This window comes from Wyeomyia smithii, chromosome 1 (genome assembly GCF_029784165.1).
Source record: "Wyeomyia smithii strain HCP4-BCI-WySm-NY-G18 chromosome 1, ASM2978416v1, whole genome shotgun sequence".
Lineage (NCBI taxonomy): Eukaryota > Metazoa > Arthropoda > Insecta > Diptera > Culicidae > Wyeomyia > Wyeomyia smithii.
Genome location: NC_073694.1, coordinates 205,326,494 through 205,343,055, shown reverse-complemented (window position 1 = coordinate 205,343,055; position 16,562 = coordinate 205,326,494). Strand labels below are relative to the sequence as shown.

Here is a 16,562-nt window from a genome sequence, read left to right as displayed (position 1 = left end):
ACAAAAGTCAAAGTTGGGAAATATTCAATGAATAATTCATGCAAAAGAGATTAGATATGAAATATGGGTAATGGCGAATTCAAAGTAGAACATAGAAAAATTTGACTGGAATTACTCGGTAAGAAAACATGAACGAAGACAGAAAACGATTTATGCTCAAATATAATTATGCTAAACATGACATGCAATCGAAACCAAAATTATTCATTATAGATCCGTGCAGAATATGATGGCACAATATTGTTGCAACAATAGTTGCAACACTCACAAAATCTCAATAAAAATCGTTCTTTCGTAATGATTTAAAAATACTCGTTAGCAACATGTTTCGCTAGTCGTATAGATTGCAAAATACTCTCGATGTTATACTGTTCAATTTTCCCTCATCAGTATATTGATTTCTAAAAAAAGAAGAAAAAATATATAGCTGCATTGGGTAACATTATCTCCATACCGTAAGAAATAGTTTTTCGTTGTTTTTTTTTTCCTCCTCTTCTTCACAGTTCCAACCGATAACAAATACAAATAGCAGGCAACCAATTGGTAGGTGATACTTTTTGCAATTACGTTTGTGCCTGTCTAGCTAGCGGAACAACAGTGGGTATTCCCGTTTGCCAGCAAGCAGATTGATAAACTTCACCGAAATACTCAAGAAGAACAAACAATCAAGGAAAGCGAAATAGGGAGTGGTCTCAGGAATGCACTCCGTGCGCACTGAATCGACGGCACAGCGGAAAGCAAATTTTCTTTGCAGCATCGTACGTACCTACTGCTAGCAATGTGTCGCCCAATAATCTCCCTATGAGGATCAATCGTCGCTTTTTATAACTCGGCGTGTAAGATGTGGAACATGATATGGTGCAGTAGAAATCTCATAGGCAGTTAGATGATATTAATATTGACATCTTGAAATTTTTTAATTTTTTTTTAGCAATTTGGTATCATTTTCTTTTTGGTTATTTTTAGCCTCTTGAACAGTATTTTGGCGATTTAGTGCTCAATTTAGAACTATTTTACTTGGATCTTTTCTGGCCCTCAATTTTTTTCGACTCTAGTTCATTCTCCATTTTAACGTTAGGAAGCGAAAAAAAGTTTTTTTTGCTTGAATTTGGGAATATTGTCAATTGCTTACAAAAGTATTTATTAACAAAATTATTTTTTTAATGTTTTTTAATCCTTTTGTTTGAAAAAAGTAGGGACAATAGAATAATATTGCATGAACAACTTATTTTATATTAATTTTTGCACAGTTTCTTCACAACAATGAGAACTTGTTAATAAATAGTTCGAAACTCTAGATTATTCATGACCACAACAATATTCCCCTACCATAGAAACGTAACTCCACCAACTGGAGCTGGCATCACTGATCGCATCGTACAAACACCACAGGATGGTTGCTGAACCGATTAATCACTAGTGCCTACTCACTTGCACAAATCCACTTCGCATCGCTGCGAGGAAACGAAACAACCGATATTCGAAGGCGGAGCCTAAAAACCAAGTAGAGCAGTCAACCTTTCCAACAGTGGAATCTGTGTGAGTTGTGTTTGTTATTTATCCACTAAAATCGAAAGAAGAAAAGAGAGAGAGAGAGATTAAGACACGTTCATAAATCTTTCTTGAGAGGAGCACGGTTGTTGTTTATCGCTTCTCGTCAACTGCATAACAAAAGAGTTAGTCGATCAGTGCGGATGTATATTTACGCGCGCGAGTAATTTCAGTGCACAAAGGATTACTATTATTTGTTTTTTTTTTTTTTATACTACTTAGTAGCGATTCGTTTTAATTCGTGAACAAATTGAAAGTGTACATTTGTGAGGAGTTTTGGTAGTGAATAACATACACAGCAATAAAAGGAAATAGTGTTAACGAATGTGTTTCACACAGTGTTTGTGTATGGAAATTTATTGTTCAACAAAGAGTGAATCCAATATGCTGAAGTGATAAAATTAAGCAAAATTGCAGCACCATTTCCATGCTAGTAAGAAGATGAGTTCATTCTTGATGGGTTATCCCCACCATTTTCAATCCATGGGTATCAATATTGAACCGAAATTTCCTCCGAGTGATGAATACGGCTTCCATAATGGATACAGTAGTGTAAATGGGATTACGCAAACCGGAAATGAATACTTGCATCATGCCGCCCAGAGTGACATGCTGCACCACAATAATGGTGGCAACAGCGGCGGCAGTGGTTATAATGGCTACGGGCATGGTATGAGTGGTCATTATTATCATCACCACCATCACCACCATCATAATGGGTACGCCTCTCCGGTGCAGATGCACCCAGTGACTCCGACATCCACCCCTGCAGTTGTACAGCCATCAACGCCGGCAAGCGGCTCAACACCAAATCAGAATGATGGATACGTGTCAAGCTCAACGCCGTATTATTCGGGCTTTTATAGTAGTAATGCACACCAATCGCTAATGGATGTTCCATTACAATGCTCTGAGAATGAAGTTAGCAATACGGCACTAGGATTACAAGAATTAGGTAATTGAAAAAAACAGGCGACACAAGGGTATTCCTTTTAGCGTAAGTCTGTGGTTTTGTGGTTGTTTTGTGAACATTGACGGCACACATTATCATACAACGAAAGTAAGGCTTATCCATAACTAAAAAGCCTCGGGAATTACGTCTGGTATGAACCTAGTATTGGGCCTAAACAAAAACTATATCGGTCTTCACATCGAGCTCGTATACCAATACCCAGCCGTAAACTGTGTATCTTCCATTACTCGTCAATAGAGGCTGGGTATTTGTTTACCAGCTCGAATACCCATAATACCAATATTTTTTATCTCTATCGCCTAATTCATCTCTGTCAAAGTCATCCACAATTAATGCATGTGATTTGCGCTACTTGTTTTTTACACAATCAGAACCAAAATTACACATTTGATAATTATGGTTACAATAGTTTAATAGAAACAAACACGAGCCATCTATTTTCCCTTGTCAAGTAGAAAACAATCATAACCAAGTGTTATTTCTAAACATGAATGCTAAATCATTCTTAGGCAAAGAATAAAGATTCTGAACATATTAAAGCTTCTTAAAAGTGAAGCTATATTCTGGTCAACTTCTAGTAATTACTAGTCGAAATGGTACACATCTTTCAACTTCCGTTGATTTTCAATGTGTTATTATAGACATACTTTCTAAATCATTTCGGAAACCGAGACTCATTTTGAGAGGATGTATTGTATTTGTATACGAATGAGAGAACCTAAAATATTCGGAAGCAATATTGACATTTATGTTCCCGGACGAACACCTAAGTTTCGCATAGATTCTTTAGGGTTCCTCACATTGGCACCGTGGGCATCCTCGAAAAAAAATCCCGAACAAGGAATCCTCAAGATTACTCTACCTATGAGACTAGGAGTCATGAATGAAAACTGTGTAATGGAAATCCATCGGATTCGAAACTTCTCGCTTCGAAGCATGCTATCCTATCTAAGACATTATATCATGGAAACGATTTCTTCAACGAGTCCGTATTCTGGGAATTCTCACTCAAGATTCTATGTATTTTGATTGGAGATGCTCATGTTGCATATCGGGTACTTCTAGAGCAATAACATAGCACAGTTTGATATGAGTTTCAGACTTCATCATTGTTTGCCGATAAAAATGTGAAAAAAATACACATATTTACGTTACGTCACATTTATTACGTTCGGTGCAAGTCAGTTAATCTTTAATCAAAATGTTCCTAGAATATTAGATTGTGTTAATTCCATAAATAAGTATCCTTCGGAAATAGCGTTATCATAGGCGAGCAGAAAGAAACCTGTTTATTGATTGGAATTTTACTTCAGAGTCACGGAGTACATGCTATCGATTACTCAAAATTGGAAGCTGTCCAAACAATGGGTTGTATTACAGAAGCTTCGACGAGCAACTCGTCTCATTTAAAATGCATGGTCGAGTCGACTCGAATTGGCTTCTGCAAAAGAGCCCAATGACTTGCTGAAGAGAGAATCAAAGCAAAACACGAGCAGGGCATTCCTACTTCAGCAAGAATTCGAACAATCTTCAACCTTCTGCTTTTTATGACGACATCGTCTCAAAACCCAAATTTCCTTTTCATTCGAACGTCAGCTAAAAATATTTAGTTAAGGCAACTCTGCAAAATTATGTCAAAAGTATGTAAAGTGTCACGAAACAATGCACAAAAAACCACATGTAGATGGCTATTTGGGATCAATTTACCATCTTCAATGTACAAAAATTCAGTAGCCTTCGCTTTGTGAAGATCGATTACGGCGCCGGCCACGTCCTCACGGCCGTTAGGGACAGAAAGAAGGAAGTGTTACAACCGTTGTTGTCAGAAACCGGGTTTACCTCTGCATCTCTAACGATTATAACGGGAAAGGAAGGTACTTTTTATCACCGTGGTCAGTGACAGATTTTTATACTTTTACGTTTCCCGCCTTTTTGTAGACTATACTGCTCTTCTCTATCGAGTCTCGCGTAATTACCCTGAAAAGTATCGGCAATTATAACTGCCTGGAGAGGTATTCATTCAACTCTGTTCTAGTTTTTTCTGAAATTCAGCGTGAACTAGGGATATGAGTATGTGTAAAAGTCCCTCTGGCATCAAACAGTCTGGTCTGATTCTACTTAGATTCGAACTCATGACCATCCGCTTGAGGATACGAGCTCCCCTTAATAATCAGACGCAAAAGTACAGAAAGTTGTTCACTTGTAAAGTACATGCTATCGAAAAAATTTCGCAAAGGTCGAGGAGCAGAACGGAAATTGCACCAATTTACAGCAAATTGCACCTTGAAAAAAAATCCTTCCTTGTGGTTTGACCGATAAGTCTTAAATGTTTCATCGAATAATCTGAAAATTTATGATTTTATTTTTAGTTATAGTAACTTATACAGGGTGGTTGGTTCTTTATTGGAAGTATTTCAGGGGCTGATAGAGAAAAAAACTCCTCTGCGCAGATGCCCAACGTTGATCTACCCGTAGTTATTCTATTTTTAAGTTTCTTGTATACTCTTCCATAGAGTGGCTCTAACTTGAAATGTATACCACTCGGAGCGATTCTATTGATTTCTTTTGAAATTTTCTACCTTTAGCTTTAACATGTCTAAATAAATGTAAAAAATTACATTTTAGAAGCAAAAATGTCCAAAAGTAGTACTGCTGTAAACGTATTTTGTTGTTTTATCACAAAAAAAAAACACATAATGAACGTTATTGTTTTTTTCAGTTCAACATGAACGTTTTGAATCCCTATACAGTTCGTTCTCTGGCACCACTTTTCTATCTGCTTTAGTTTTCAAGGAATTTCAATTTTAATGCAGCATAGGGTAATGGGGGTATTATGGCCCAACGACATATGTTGGCCTTCCCGTGAAGATTTTACGCATTTCATTTGATAAATTCAATGAATATTGGAAAACAATGCACAACAATATCGCACGCTCAGCCTTGGGGCTAATAGCGGTCTTGATCAACTAAATTAGTTGAGAGAATTAGTTATCGATATTGTTTTTGACACATTTTGCATGTGTAGGATAAGTACAACGATACACCGTGCCCCAGTGCTGAGTCGAGAAAATTTTCAGCTCGAAAAGATCCTAGACTCGATCGGGAATCGAACCCAATATCACAACCGTGTGGGAGACCTAAGAAGCATAGTACACTATAGTTTTCGGCAGAATACTGACTCTATATGCGTGAACTAAATCCATTTACATCAATAAATTACCATAAAAACAGTTTTTATACTCTAACAAGTGGAAAAATGTTAAAAAAATAGTTTAGGGCATGACCAAAATATGTTTGTCTCTGTTTAGAGTGAACATATTTCGGCCATGCCAAGTTTTGACAGCTCTTTGTTTACCATTCGGCCGTTCGCACTGAAACGAGAAGTAACTTGCAACAGTTTACAAGTAATCATTTCTAGATTTATTACATTTATTGATTTGAAACAGACTGAAAAACTGCTACAAATCCTGTTTTTTCATTTTGCGATGCCTAATATTGCAAAAGCTTCATGGCAGAAGGATATTCTCATCAAATCCACTAATTCTACTCTAAAAAGATCGATGATGAACTAAAATATGATTAGTCCAAAATGGCTCAACACTCGGTTCTAATTTAAAGGTGGGACAAAATGAAGACATGGTGGTCCAAAATATGATTTTAGTACTTTGTAACAATCCTGATATTTCTAGGATATTTTCCAATAAATTGCATAGCTGAACGATGGACACCAAAGTAAACATTTAGTTCCCAACAATGGTATAATAAAGCAGGTGTTTATGTTGAAAAAATCATGTTTTTTTTCCAATTAATGTTGCAATTACTTCCTAAAGCTGGCCAAAATACTCCCGTTGCCCTATTTGATGGTTTGGTTGCCAGTTTTATGTTGATGAAGGTTCTCCACCAAACATACTGCAATAAAATTGTAATTTCGTAAAAACCAAAGAACGAGCTGTAGAGCGGTTGAAAACGATTCATTTGAGCTAAAAAAATAATAACGTTGAGTACTTTTTTGTGAGATAACATCAACATGCGTTGAAAAAACATTCCTAGTTTTGAACATTTTTGATTACAAATGATATTTTTTGCATTTAGCCAAACATGTTACAGCTGTATCCGGTTGAAACTTTTCTCTGCTTTCAAATGAAATCCATAGAAGTGCTCCAAGTGGTATACACTTGAAGCTAGAGCCACTTTATGGAAAAGTATCCATGAAACTTTAAAATGGAGTAACTCCGAGTAGATCAATGCTAGAGCATATGCATAGAGGAGTATTTTCATAATATTTGGCCCCCTAATAACCATTAATAATTGACATTCGTAATTATCGTGGAATTGCCATTATTTCATGCATTCCAAAATTATTTGAATCAATAATTAATGAAAAAATCTTTCAACAAGTAAAACACCAAATTACAACTCAACAGCACGGCTTTTACAAAGGCCGATCAACTACCACAAATCTTTTGGAATTCATAACTTTCACTCTGACTGTAATGGACAACGGTAACCACGTAGAAGCTCTTTATATGGACTTTAGCAAGGCATTTGACAGAATCGACATACCATTATTACTCTTCAAGCTCGAAAAATACGGAACTGAAACAAAATTTTTGGAATGGCTGCAGTCATACTTAACAAAACGAACACAAATAGTCCGCTTTCAAAATTCCTTTTCAAACCCAATAGAAGTAACTTCTGGGGTTCCTCAAGGTTCCCACCTGGGCCCTCTTCTTTCTTCTTAAGTCAATACATGTGCTTGTATATGCTGATGACATGAAGCTCTTTATAGAAATAACCAATGCAGAAGACTTCGAAATATTCCAGAATGAAATTAATGTATTCTACACTTGGTGCAACAAAAGCCTATTAAAACTCAACATTAAAAAATGTAATTCAATAGCCTTTAGCAGAAAAACAGTAACACCACCTACAAACATTTTCTTAGGAAACCAACCAGTAGAAAAATGCAAAATCGTAAGGGACCTAGGCGTAATCTTAGACTCCAAACTTACATTCATAGAACCCTATAATACAATTATCAACAAAGCAAATAGTATGCTGGGCTTTATAAAACGCTTCGGCCACAATTTTCAAGACCCATATACAATCAAACTATTATATATTACATACGTCCGACCAATTCTGGAATATTGTAGCATTGTATGGAATCCCTATATTGCCACACATGAAGAACGCATTGAATCTGTCCAAAAACAATTTCTTTTGTACGCGCTTCGTAAGTTAAATTGGACATCATTTCCCTTACCATCATATGAAGCACGCTGCATGCTTATAGACATAAAAGCACTTAAAGAACGCCGCGATCTTTCAATGCTTTATTTTATCAATGACATTATTTCTCAACGCGTGCAATCTACTCAATTATTATCACAACTAAATTTTTATGCACCCAGTCGTCAATTAAGAAATCGTAAAATATTTTCGGAAAATTCTCACAGAACAAACTACTCAAAAAATGGCCCAATAAATCGCATGATGCGTCACTATAACCAGCACTGCGAAAATATCGACATCACCATGGGCAGAAATGAAATAAAAAAACGACTAACTACTGGAAATAATGTATAGAATATAAGAAAACATTGTATTATTATAACTGTAGTCTACATTTCTTGACGAAATAAATAAAATTGTGATTTTGATAATGTTGTGCAAAACGACTATTTTTTTATTCTTTTGTATGCAAATATATCGAAACTCAGTAGAATATCCTGTCCACGGTCCTTACAAAATTTTTATAATTTATACGGGCATTTGTCCACGGGGGGGTAAAATCGTTAAAAATCTGTCCATGTGCTATGTGGATGGCCCCTAAGTAATACTTTGCCTCTCAACCGATTCATCATTGGTAGCAGGAAAATCATTATGGTTGAAGAAAGTACACTCAAACCAAAGAAATTTATGTTAAAACTTTGATGGTTGAATGTTTCTTTGATTTAATAGTTGTTTTTCAAGTAAAATTTATTACTTCACACTGTACGTTGAATTGAGTTTAAGTAAATGAATTTACTGTAACTTTCGATTGGAGATGAATAATGTGCTTACTCTTATTAAACGTTGACATCCGTTGCGATCTATTCCAGCAAGTGAACTTTCAAATTGCTCTTATTCTAATTCCAAATTCAACAATAAAAGCAGTATCATATAATTATAGGCGCGGTTTATTACTGTTCAAAAAAATCAGCTATTAAAATTCTACAAAGTTCCGAAGAAGCGCAGATTATCTAAATAGAATAATGTTTTCAACAAACAAATAAATCGAACACTATATAAGGTACCCGAAATAAACAAAAGGCTGCAAACATACTCCATCATGGGCTACAAAATTAACTAGAAAATAGAGTTTAACAACTTTCCAGGCCACATTTCCATTTTTTCATGACTCGACGAAAATAAATAATCATAACCGGGAAAGTAAATATCAACAATTGTGAACTATTGAAAAAACAAAAAAAAATGTGAAGATGTGGCGTGTGCAGTCATTTTTCATTCAACTGGCTGTATCCTTTTGCAAAAATTTAGGGACAAACGAAAAGTTTAGCCACCTCATACCAATTGAATCACATATTTACAGTTTTCAACTCATGAAAACAAAATATTAAACTTCAGGTTAAGGTGGAAGCTCTGACAACACGGGTTTAGGTGTTTTTACCAGCTTTTTTGTTCCAAAACTAGAATGTTCCGTGTGGGTAGTCGCTACTGGCTGTGTAGGCGCTTGATAATGCAACGATTTCAATGGCTTCAGTCAGATAAGTACAAGTTGCTGTTTAAAATTCGTGGTGTGTGGTCATTGGAGAATATACCCAACAAAAAATATTCGACGCTATCTTACCACCGACGGTGTAGAAGTCGCAGAGTAAATTACAATATTGGGATTTTATCTAGTATTCTTTTTCATTGATTATGCGATTGCTTATTAATATGCCGACGTGTGCAGTTGTGTAGGGTTGTTTTTGTTTGCCACAAGCTGCAAACTGTCGAATTTCGTTGATCCGACTCTTCGCACACTTTCTGCAGATGACGTTCAGCGACTTCTATCGATTTATGGTCAAGAGTAGAAGGTTTATTGGAGGCCAAATTTGAAATGTTCTCTGGGTATTTAACGGAATGGTTGCCTAGCGGCTTGTTTTTGTATTTTGGTTGTGATTTGTTTGGCATTTTGTGAATAAGCTTAGAACTCTATTTTGTTTATTATGCATATTTGCACTTGCTTATATATATTTAAGAGACCTAGCTTGTGCAGTTATGTAGAATACTAACACAAAATATTTATTACTACGATGCTTGTGGAGTTTCTAGGAGTAAACCTGGCCTGTAGTAGCAACAACCAGCATGCAGTTCGAATAGCTAATCCCAAGCAACAAATTCGATATACAATGTCAATCGACTCTGGTCAGTAACGAAATGGTAGCCGGTGGTGGTCAATCAACCGCAAGTTCAAAAAATAATTAAGTCATATTTCCTGAAAGATTTCAATCACTCTTCCAAATTTTTAACAAATAAACAAAGATTGGGTTTATGGTTCAAAAGCTACTTAAAGTACAACATGTAATCCAAACTATGAAAGTTATTACACCATTTGCTTTGAACATAATCACAGTTCAATCACAATCACAATTTAGTCCTTGCCAATGCCCAATCTTACTTATAGGTTGCGCAACTAAGTTCTCATATTTTTAATGAAAACGCAATTTTTACTCAGAAAGGCGTGCAATCGCTTGAAAATGGCTTGGGGGTGACTCGCACTACCGAAGCAAGCTGTTCCTGCATTTGGCATGGATCCTCATCAAGCAATTCGTCCAATTCAGCGTCCTCGAAAGTTTTTGGCCTTAAATACACAAGTAGTCGTCAACATTGAAATGACCACCTTTAAAGCTACAGAACCACTCCCGGCCAATTTCACTTAAAGCTGCATTTCCAAAAAAAAACTCTTGATGCGCTTCAGTTCAGTGGATGAAATGAGGAAAGTAATACTTCTAGCAGGTAATGATTAGTTTGCACAATAAAATCATTAGCGTGCCAAAATGGTTTATTTGCCATATGTCTCAAGATACAAAAAAACTGAAAACGATTAAAATTCCCCCATTGCCATAAAGCAGTGTACAAGATAAGATCAATTTCATAACTAACGAATCGACCGTTTCAATCAAGCTACTCGAATATTGAGTATTCAAGCGACTGTTAAGATTTCCGCCATTAAAAGCATTCGAACACCTGAAGAAATGTTCCATGGATGTGAGAGTTTTTCGTAATTGCATTTCCAACTAAATGACTCCTCAGTGGTACTGTGTAGAAGCCACAAATGACCGACTTCTAATTTTCAAAGGTACGAGAGTTAGAAATAGTTCATACGTTACTCGTCAAAGCACTATCTCATATTTGCACTAACGTACCAGAACAACTACTCGACTCCATGTGTACCCGACCTATGCATCCCAACGAATCTTCCTCAATGCCGTCCAATCCAATTCTTTAGGATTTCAAGTACCTTCGATGCAGAAATAGCTGGAGATCATCGAACAGCAAACAGTTGGTTGGTAAAATCAAGAGATGCATTCGAAAAGTCGTCGGGAAGGCCGTACAACACTCTTGTTCCGGCATCTTAAGAAAGCTTCGTCGAAAGGCCGATAAAAAAAATCATGGATGATGAGACTCATGTTAGGGCGGACTTCCGGAAGCTTCCGGGGCTACTGTTCTTCACTGCCCATTACAAGTTTGATGTTCTAGAGGAAGTAAGGAAGCAGAAACATTCAAAGTTTGCCAAAAGTACCTGATTTGGCGAGCGATCTGAATATGTGGCAAACGAAATGCGCTGTTCATGACTACCGATACTGTAAACGGGGAGATCAACCTCAAGGACAGAAGTGTCGTCTTCCTCTGTTGAAGTAACACTGCCACTATTCAAACTATATTCTGGAGTGGTACGAAGCCAACCCCCAACACTCAGAAACTGAGGCCTATCGGAAAATACTTGTCTATTATGAAGCAGGCACTACGAAAGCATACCAAGGATTTCAAATCTGAGGAGAAGGGTTTCCATACAGAACATGCTGCAGCCAGATATTGTACAAAACCTAATGAGTAGAGTTTAGCGTAAGGTGCGCGCGTACGGTTATGGTATTGAAGTTGAATGAAATAAATATGCCAAAAGCTTACTAATGGGTTAGATGTATTTTATTGTCTAAAAGCTTGAAAAGGATCAGGCAACGAAGTAATTTTTACAGCGTTTTTCCCGTGATACAATTTCATTTTTAATCGATTTTTTAACTAATTGAGCCAACACTATATCATACACTAATAGGATTGGCTATTTCGACAAAAGTTCGAGGTTTGGTAATAAGATAAAAAAACGAAACTGACCAGAGCCATGCAACAGAACCTAGCCTTTTAAATACATGCTTTGAGGTTATACATCAATTATGCTTGATTATGGACTACGAAAGCTCTTGAAAATGTACTTTTTAACGGCTCATCCAATATCTGTATTTAACAATTCAAACGAAGTGAACGATACTAAAACTAGAAATTCCAACTTCTCTCACAGGTATAAAACTTGATAGGCGAATAGAGGAAGCTGTACCAACGGGGCAACAACTGCAGGAGCTTGGTATGCGGTTGCGATGTGAAGACGTCGGATCAGATCAGGTAATCAGATATCTTTTATCATAACTAAAATCACCAGATAACCTTGCTGAGAATTAATCGAACGAACTACTAGACCGACGATTGTTCAAAACAAAACAGCAACTAACAGCACCGTTTGTTCGCGATGGATTTCACATGTTCCAACGTTTATTATTTCGACATTTAGCTGGTATTGGCCAGAGCGTTTACTAAAAATGCCAAACCAGTTTAAGTAAAGCAAATCCGCCGTGCTCATTTATGTAGGCGTTGCGAGCAAATCGACGCACTGAAGAAGCAATGATAGAGTGTAAACTGTACGTTTAGTTTAGCCGTGTGTATGTGTTGGAAGCCGAACTTTTTCATTTTTTAAAGCCTCCGACACCGTGCAAGTAGGTAGCTTTTAATGGTAGTTTAATTGAATAAACGATCTCTTCGAATAGAGTGATAATGTGCAAATAATTTATTTATTTGCCAAATCGTGGTGGTGCAACGTAAAATTAAAGATTGGTCAAATGACTTTATAGCCGACGGAACTTCAATTCATTATTTTTTAATACCACAAATTGAATAAAGATTATCCTAAACGTGAAAATGAAAAATGAATAAATAATTTAGCAAACTCGAAGTTGTATATGAAAATTAGTAACAGATGCATTGAATTAGTATTATTTCTTGAATACGGAAAACTATAAGTCACTTCAATTTCAAAACCTGAAAAGAATGCACCTGAAGCATCAATGGGCACAATCTTTTACAATAGTTTGTCTATCCACCATTTGAATGCATGAAACATCTGTTTTGTGGCGATACAAGAGCAAGATCGCGCCAAATGACCTATGGTCGAATATCGACCATTTTTGATTTGAATGAAACTTTGCACACGTATTTGGCTTAGCAAACTTAGCATTTTTCACAGGTGAAGAAATTTTTTACACCCATGAGTGACATTCTAAAAGGGCGTATGCCTTTTGGAATAGGTTTTATTCGAAGCATTGTAGCCCAGAAACCGTTGGTTGGATAGAAAAACTGTCTGAGAATGAGTTGTAGGGAATTAAAAATGCACCGTTGAAAAAACTATACACTGTACAAAAAAATTTTTTTTGACCAAAAAAAATTTAAAATAAACATTAAATTTCAATTTAAAAAAAAAGAGTTGATTTTTTTTTCATTTTTTTTTTTAAAGAAACTTGATGTTAATAGGCAACTTTTAAAAAAAGTCCAGGATGGAGAAATAAAACATATTTTTTTTATGGTAGATTAATTTTTTTATAAAAATTCTAATTTAAACATTTTTCAAAATATTTGTATTCTGATGATTTTAAAAGATGCAGAGAGTCATTTTGAATCTAAAAGCTCTTGGTAGTAAACATTCCAAAGGCATCGGTTTTCGAGTTATTTTAAATTTAAGCTCGAAAAATTATTATTCTTTCGGAAAATACATGTTTTTCTTAATTTGTCCATGGTTCTCCAGCAAAAACCATACGTTCATTGGAATGCTTGATCAAAAATATACAATTCATTCTTTGACAACAAAACGATTGGATAAATAACTCAAGCGCTAAACCTTAGCCTACCTACACGTTCCCCCTTGCCGAATGTTTTATAAAAAAATATGTTTGTCGTGCAACACTACCTACTTGTTTACTAATAATAACTGTTTGTAAAGTACGCAACCAATAACTGCTGGGTTACCTATAATATCTGTTTTCGTTTATAAATACGATTGCACTACTTCAGATGTGTTAGTAACAGTTTGCATTTTGTGAAGATGAATAAAGTGAAAATGGTATACACCAAGCCCAAATGCTGTAACCTTTTCCTGATCATCGGTGCTCATCAAGCTTACGCAAATTGAACGAAAACGTTATTGCAAAATTAAAAATATTGAACAGTCAAGCTCATTTTAATACGTCTTTATCAATTTGTGATTCGTTTAGTTATTGGAATGATAGTCAAGTCACCATTCATCCCTTCGTTGTTTACTATTCAGAATCTGGAACACTTAAGAATATCAGCTTCATCATAATATCGGAAGTACTCCATCATGATACTGTTGCGGTTCAGGTGTTTATTGCCAAATTAATGAGTTTTTTGAAAACAACAATAGAGTTGAAAAAAGCGATATTAATGTCTGATGGAGCTGCCTCACAATATAAAAATAGAAAAAACTTTTCAAGTCTTTGCAAGTTCGAAACAATGTATAACGTCGATGCAGAGTGGCATTTTTTTGAGACTTCTCATGGTAAAGGCCAATGCGATGCAATTGGTGGCATATTAAAACGAATGGCAGTAAATGCAAGTTTAGCTAAAGAACATGAAAACCCCATCACAAGCGCAAAATAATTGTACGATTGTGATAAAAATTCATCAAAAATGTCATTTAGTTGGCTATCATATGAAGAATATGAACAAGGAGTAACAGAATGGAGCAATATTTTCAAAAAATCTATAATAATAGCTGCCACACAAAAGTATTACTCTTTTGTTCCGAGTTCAGAAAATAAGATACAAACGAAGCTGTTTTCAAAAGATGACGAATCATTTACTTATAATGTATATAAAATATAAGATGAAACTAGTATCTATGTATCTATGTATCTATGTCATAAAAAATATGTTCCTAAGATAATGAAACTCGAAAATAAATATCTGATTCTTATATATATTTATATCACTTAGAACATTTAACTCTTTTCTTGAGAACCGTTCGCCCAATCGTTTCGTTGTCAAAGAATGAATTGTATATTTTTGATGAAACATTCCAATGAACGTATGGTTTTTGCTGGAGAACCATGGACAAATTAAGAAAAACGTGTATTTTCCTCAATAATTATAATTTTTCGAGCTTAAATTAGAAATAACTCGAAAACCAATTCCTATAGAATGTTTACTACCAAGAGCTTTTTAATTCAAAATGACTCTCTGCATCTTTTAAAATCATCAGAATACAAATATTTTTAAAAATGTTGAAATTAGAATTTTTATAAAAAAATTAATCTACCTGAAAAAAATTATTTTTCATTTCTCCATCCTGGACTTTTTTTCAAAAGTTGCGTATTAACGTCAAGTTTCTTTAAAAAAAAAAATAAAAAAAAATTCAACTCTTTTTTTTTAAATTGAAATTTAATGTTTATTTTTAATATTTTTTGGTCAAAAAAAATTTTTTTTTTGTACAGTGTATATTTTTTTTATGGTGCATTTTTAATTCCCTACAACTCATTCTCAAACAGTTTTTCTATACAACCAACGGTTTCTGGGCTACAATGCTTCGAATAAAACCTATGCCAAAAGGCATACGCCCTTTTAGAATGTCACTCATGGGTGTAACAAAATCTCTCCACCTGTGAAAAATGCTCAGTTTGCTAAGCCAAATACGTGTGCAAAGTTTCATTCAAATCAAAAATGGTCGATTAAATTTTCGTGTATTTCCAGTCGATTTGAAATGATTTTGCACACAAGCATTTTTTGTAAAAGGAAAAAGCTTTCGTTTTATATGCAGCCGGTTGCAAAAGACTAGATATAATTGGAAGGAAGATTTCTCCTAATGCATAAAAAACAAAAATTCTAGACTATTCCTGTATCTTACCAAAGTTATTGACAACATAAAGTGGTTACGACAAAACGGAAAAAAACTTGTCTCTTAAGTATTTAGAAGTCATATTGGATAGGAAACATTGAGGATCGAATTTTTTTAGTGATTTTTTAAAAATGTCATTCCGAATAAATATCTACTCTACTATTTTCGCAGGATGAATATCTGGACGAGGAACGAATGATGCTGGACCGATCGCCCAACGAGACAGAATCCAACGATGGCGATCTGGACGAGCTGGACACCGATAACGAACTTGACGAAGATTCGATAAATATCACAAGTGATGGCGAAAGAATCATTTATCCGTGGATGAAGAAAAACCACGTTGGTGGAATGGGTAAGTAATAATGTGGGATTGTTAAATGGTTGCCTTTATTCGGGAACAATTTTGTAATTCCTACACGACAGGTGCTATTGCAAGACAGTTGAACTATGAATAATTTGATATCCTCCATCACTATCAATCATTCGGGTAATAGACGAAAAAAAGCAATAATTTGTCTGATGTTTTGTATAGCAACCTTAAGTTACTAGTGATAGAATCGTGATTTTTTATCTTCCACCAGTACTGCAGAAGGTATCGATCCTATGCTGTATAACAGCATGCCTTCATGTGAAAGGCCCAATCAGTAAAAAATCCAAAATAGCAGCAGCACTAACGAACCGAGAATTATTCAATGTTTGAAAACCCGACGGTGTGAGTTAATTGCTCGGCCCCGCAATCGAACCCTCAATCTCCAATCAAATACAGAACACTGTCTTCCGATCAGACCAATATTTAGCTGAAATTCGTCCGAC

At 35.4% G+C, this 16,562-nt stretch overlaps 1 protein-coding gene across 1 annotated transcript in view; it reads left to right on the top strand.

The window, feature by feature from the left end:
• The first annotated feature begins 1,674 nt into the window (after nucleotides 1-1,674).
• The window catches only part of LOC129725706 (homeotic protein deformed), a 28,564-nt gene continuing 13,676 nt past the window's right edge, over nucleotides 1,675-16,562 (top strand). Inside the window, exons 1-3 of the mRNA XM_055681842.1 lie at nucleotides 1,675-2,506; nucleotides 12,090-12,190; nucleotides 15,918-16,101. Coding sequence (XP_055537817.1) covers nucleotides 1,993-2,506; nucleotides 12,090-12,190; nucleotides 15,918-16,101 — 799 coding nt within the window. The 5' untranslated portion in view covers nucleotides 1,675-1,992. The remainder of the gene's footprint in view (nucleotides 2,507-12,089; nucleotides 12,191-15,917; nucleotides 16,102-16,562) is intronic.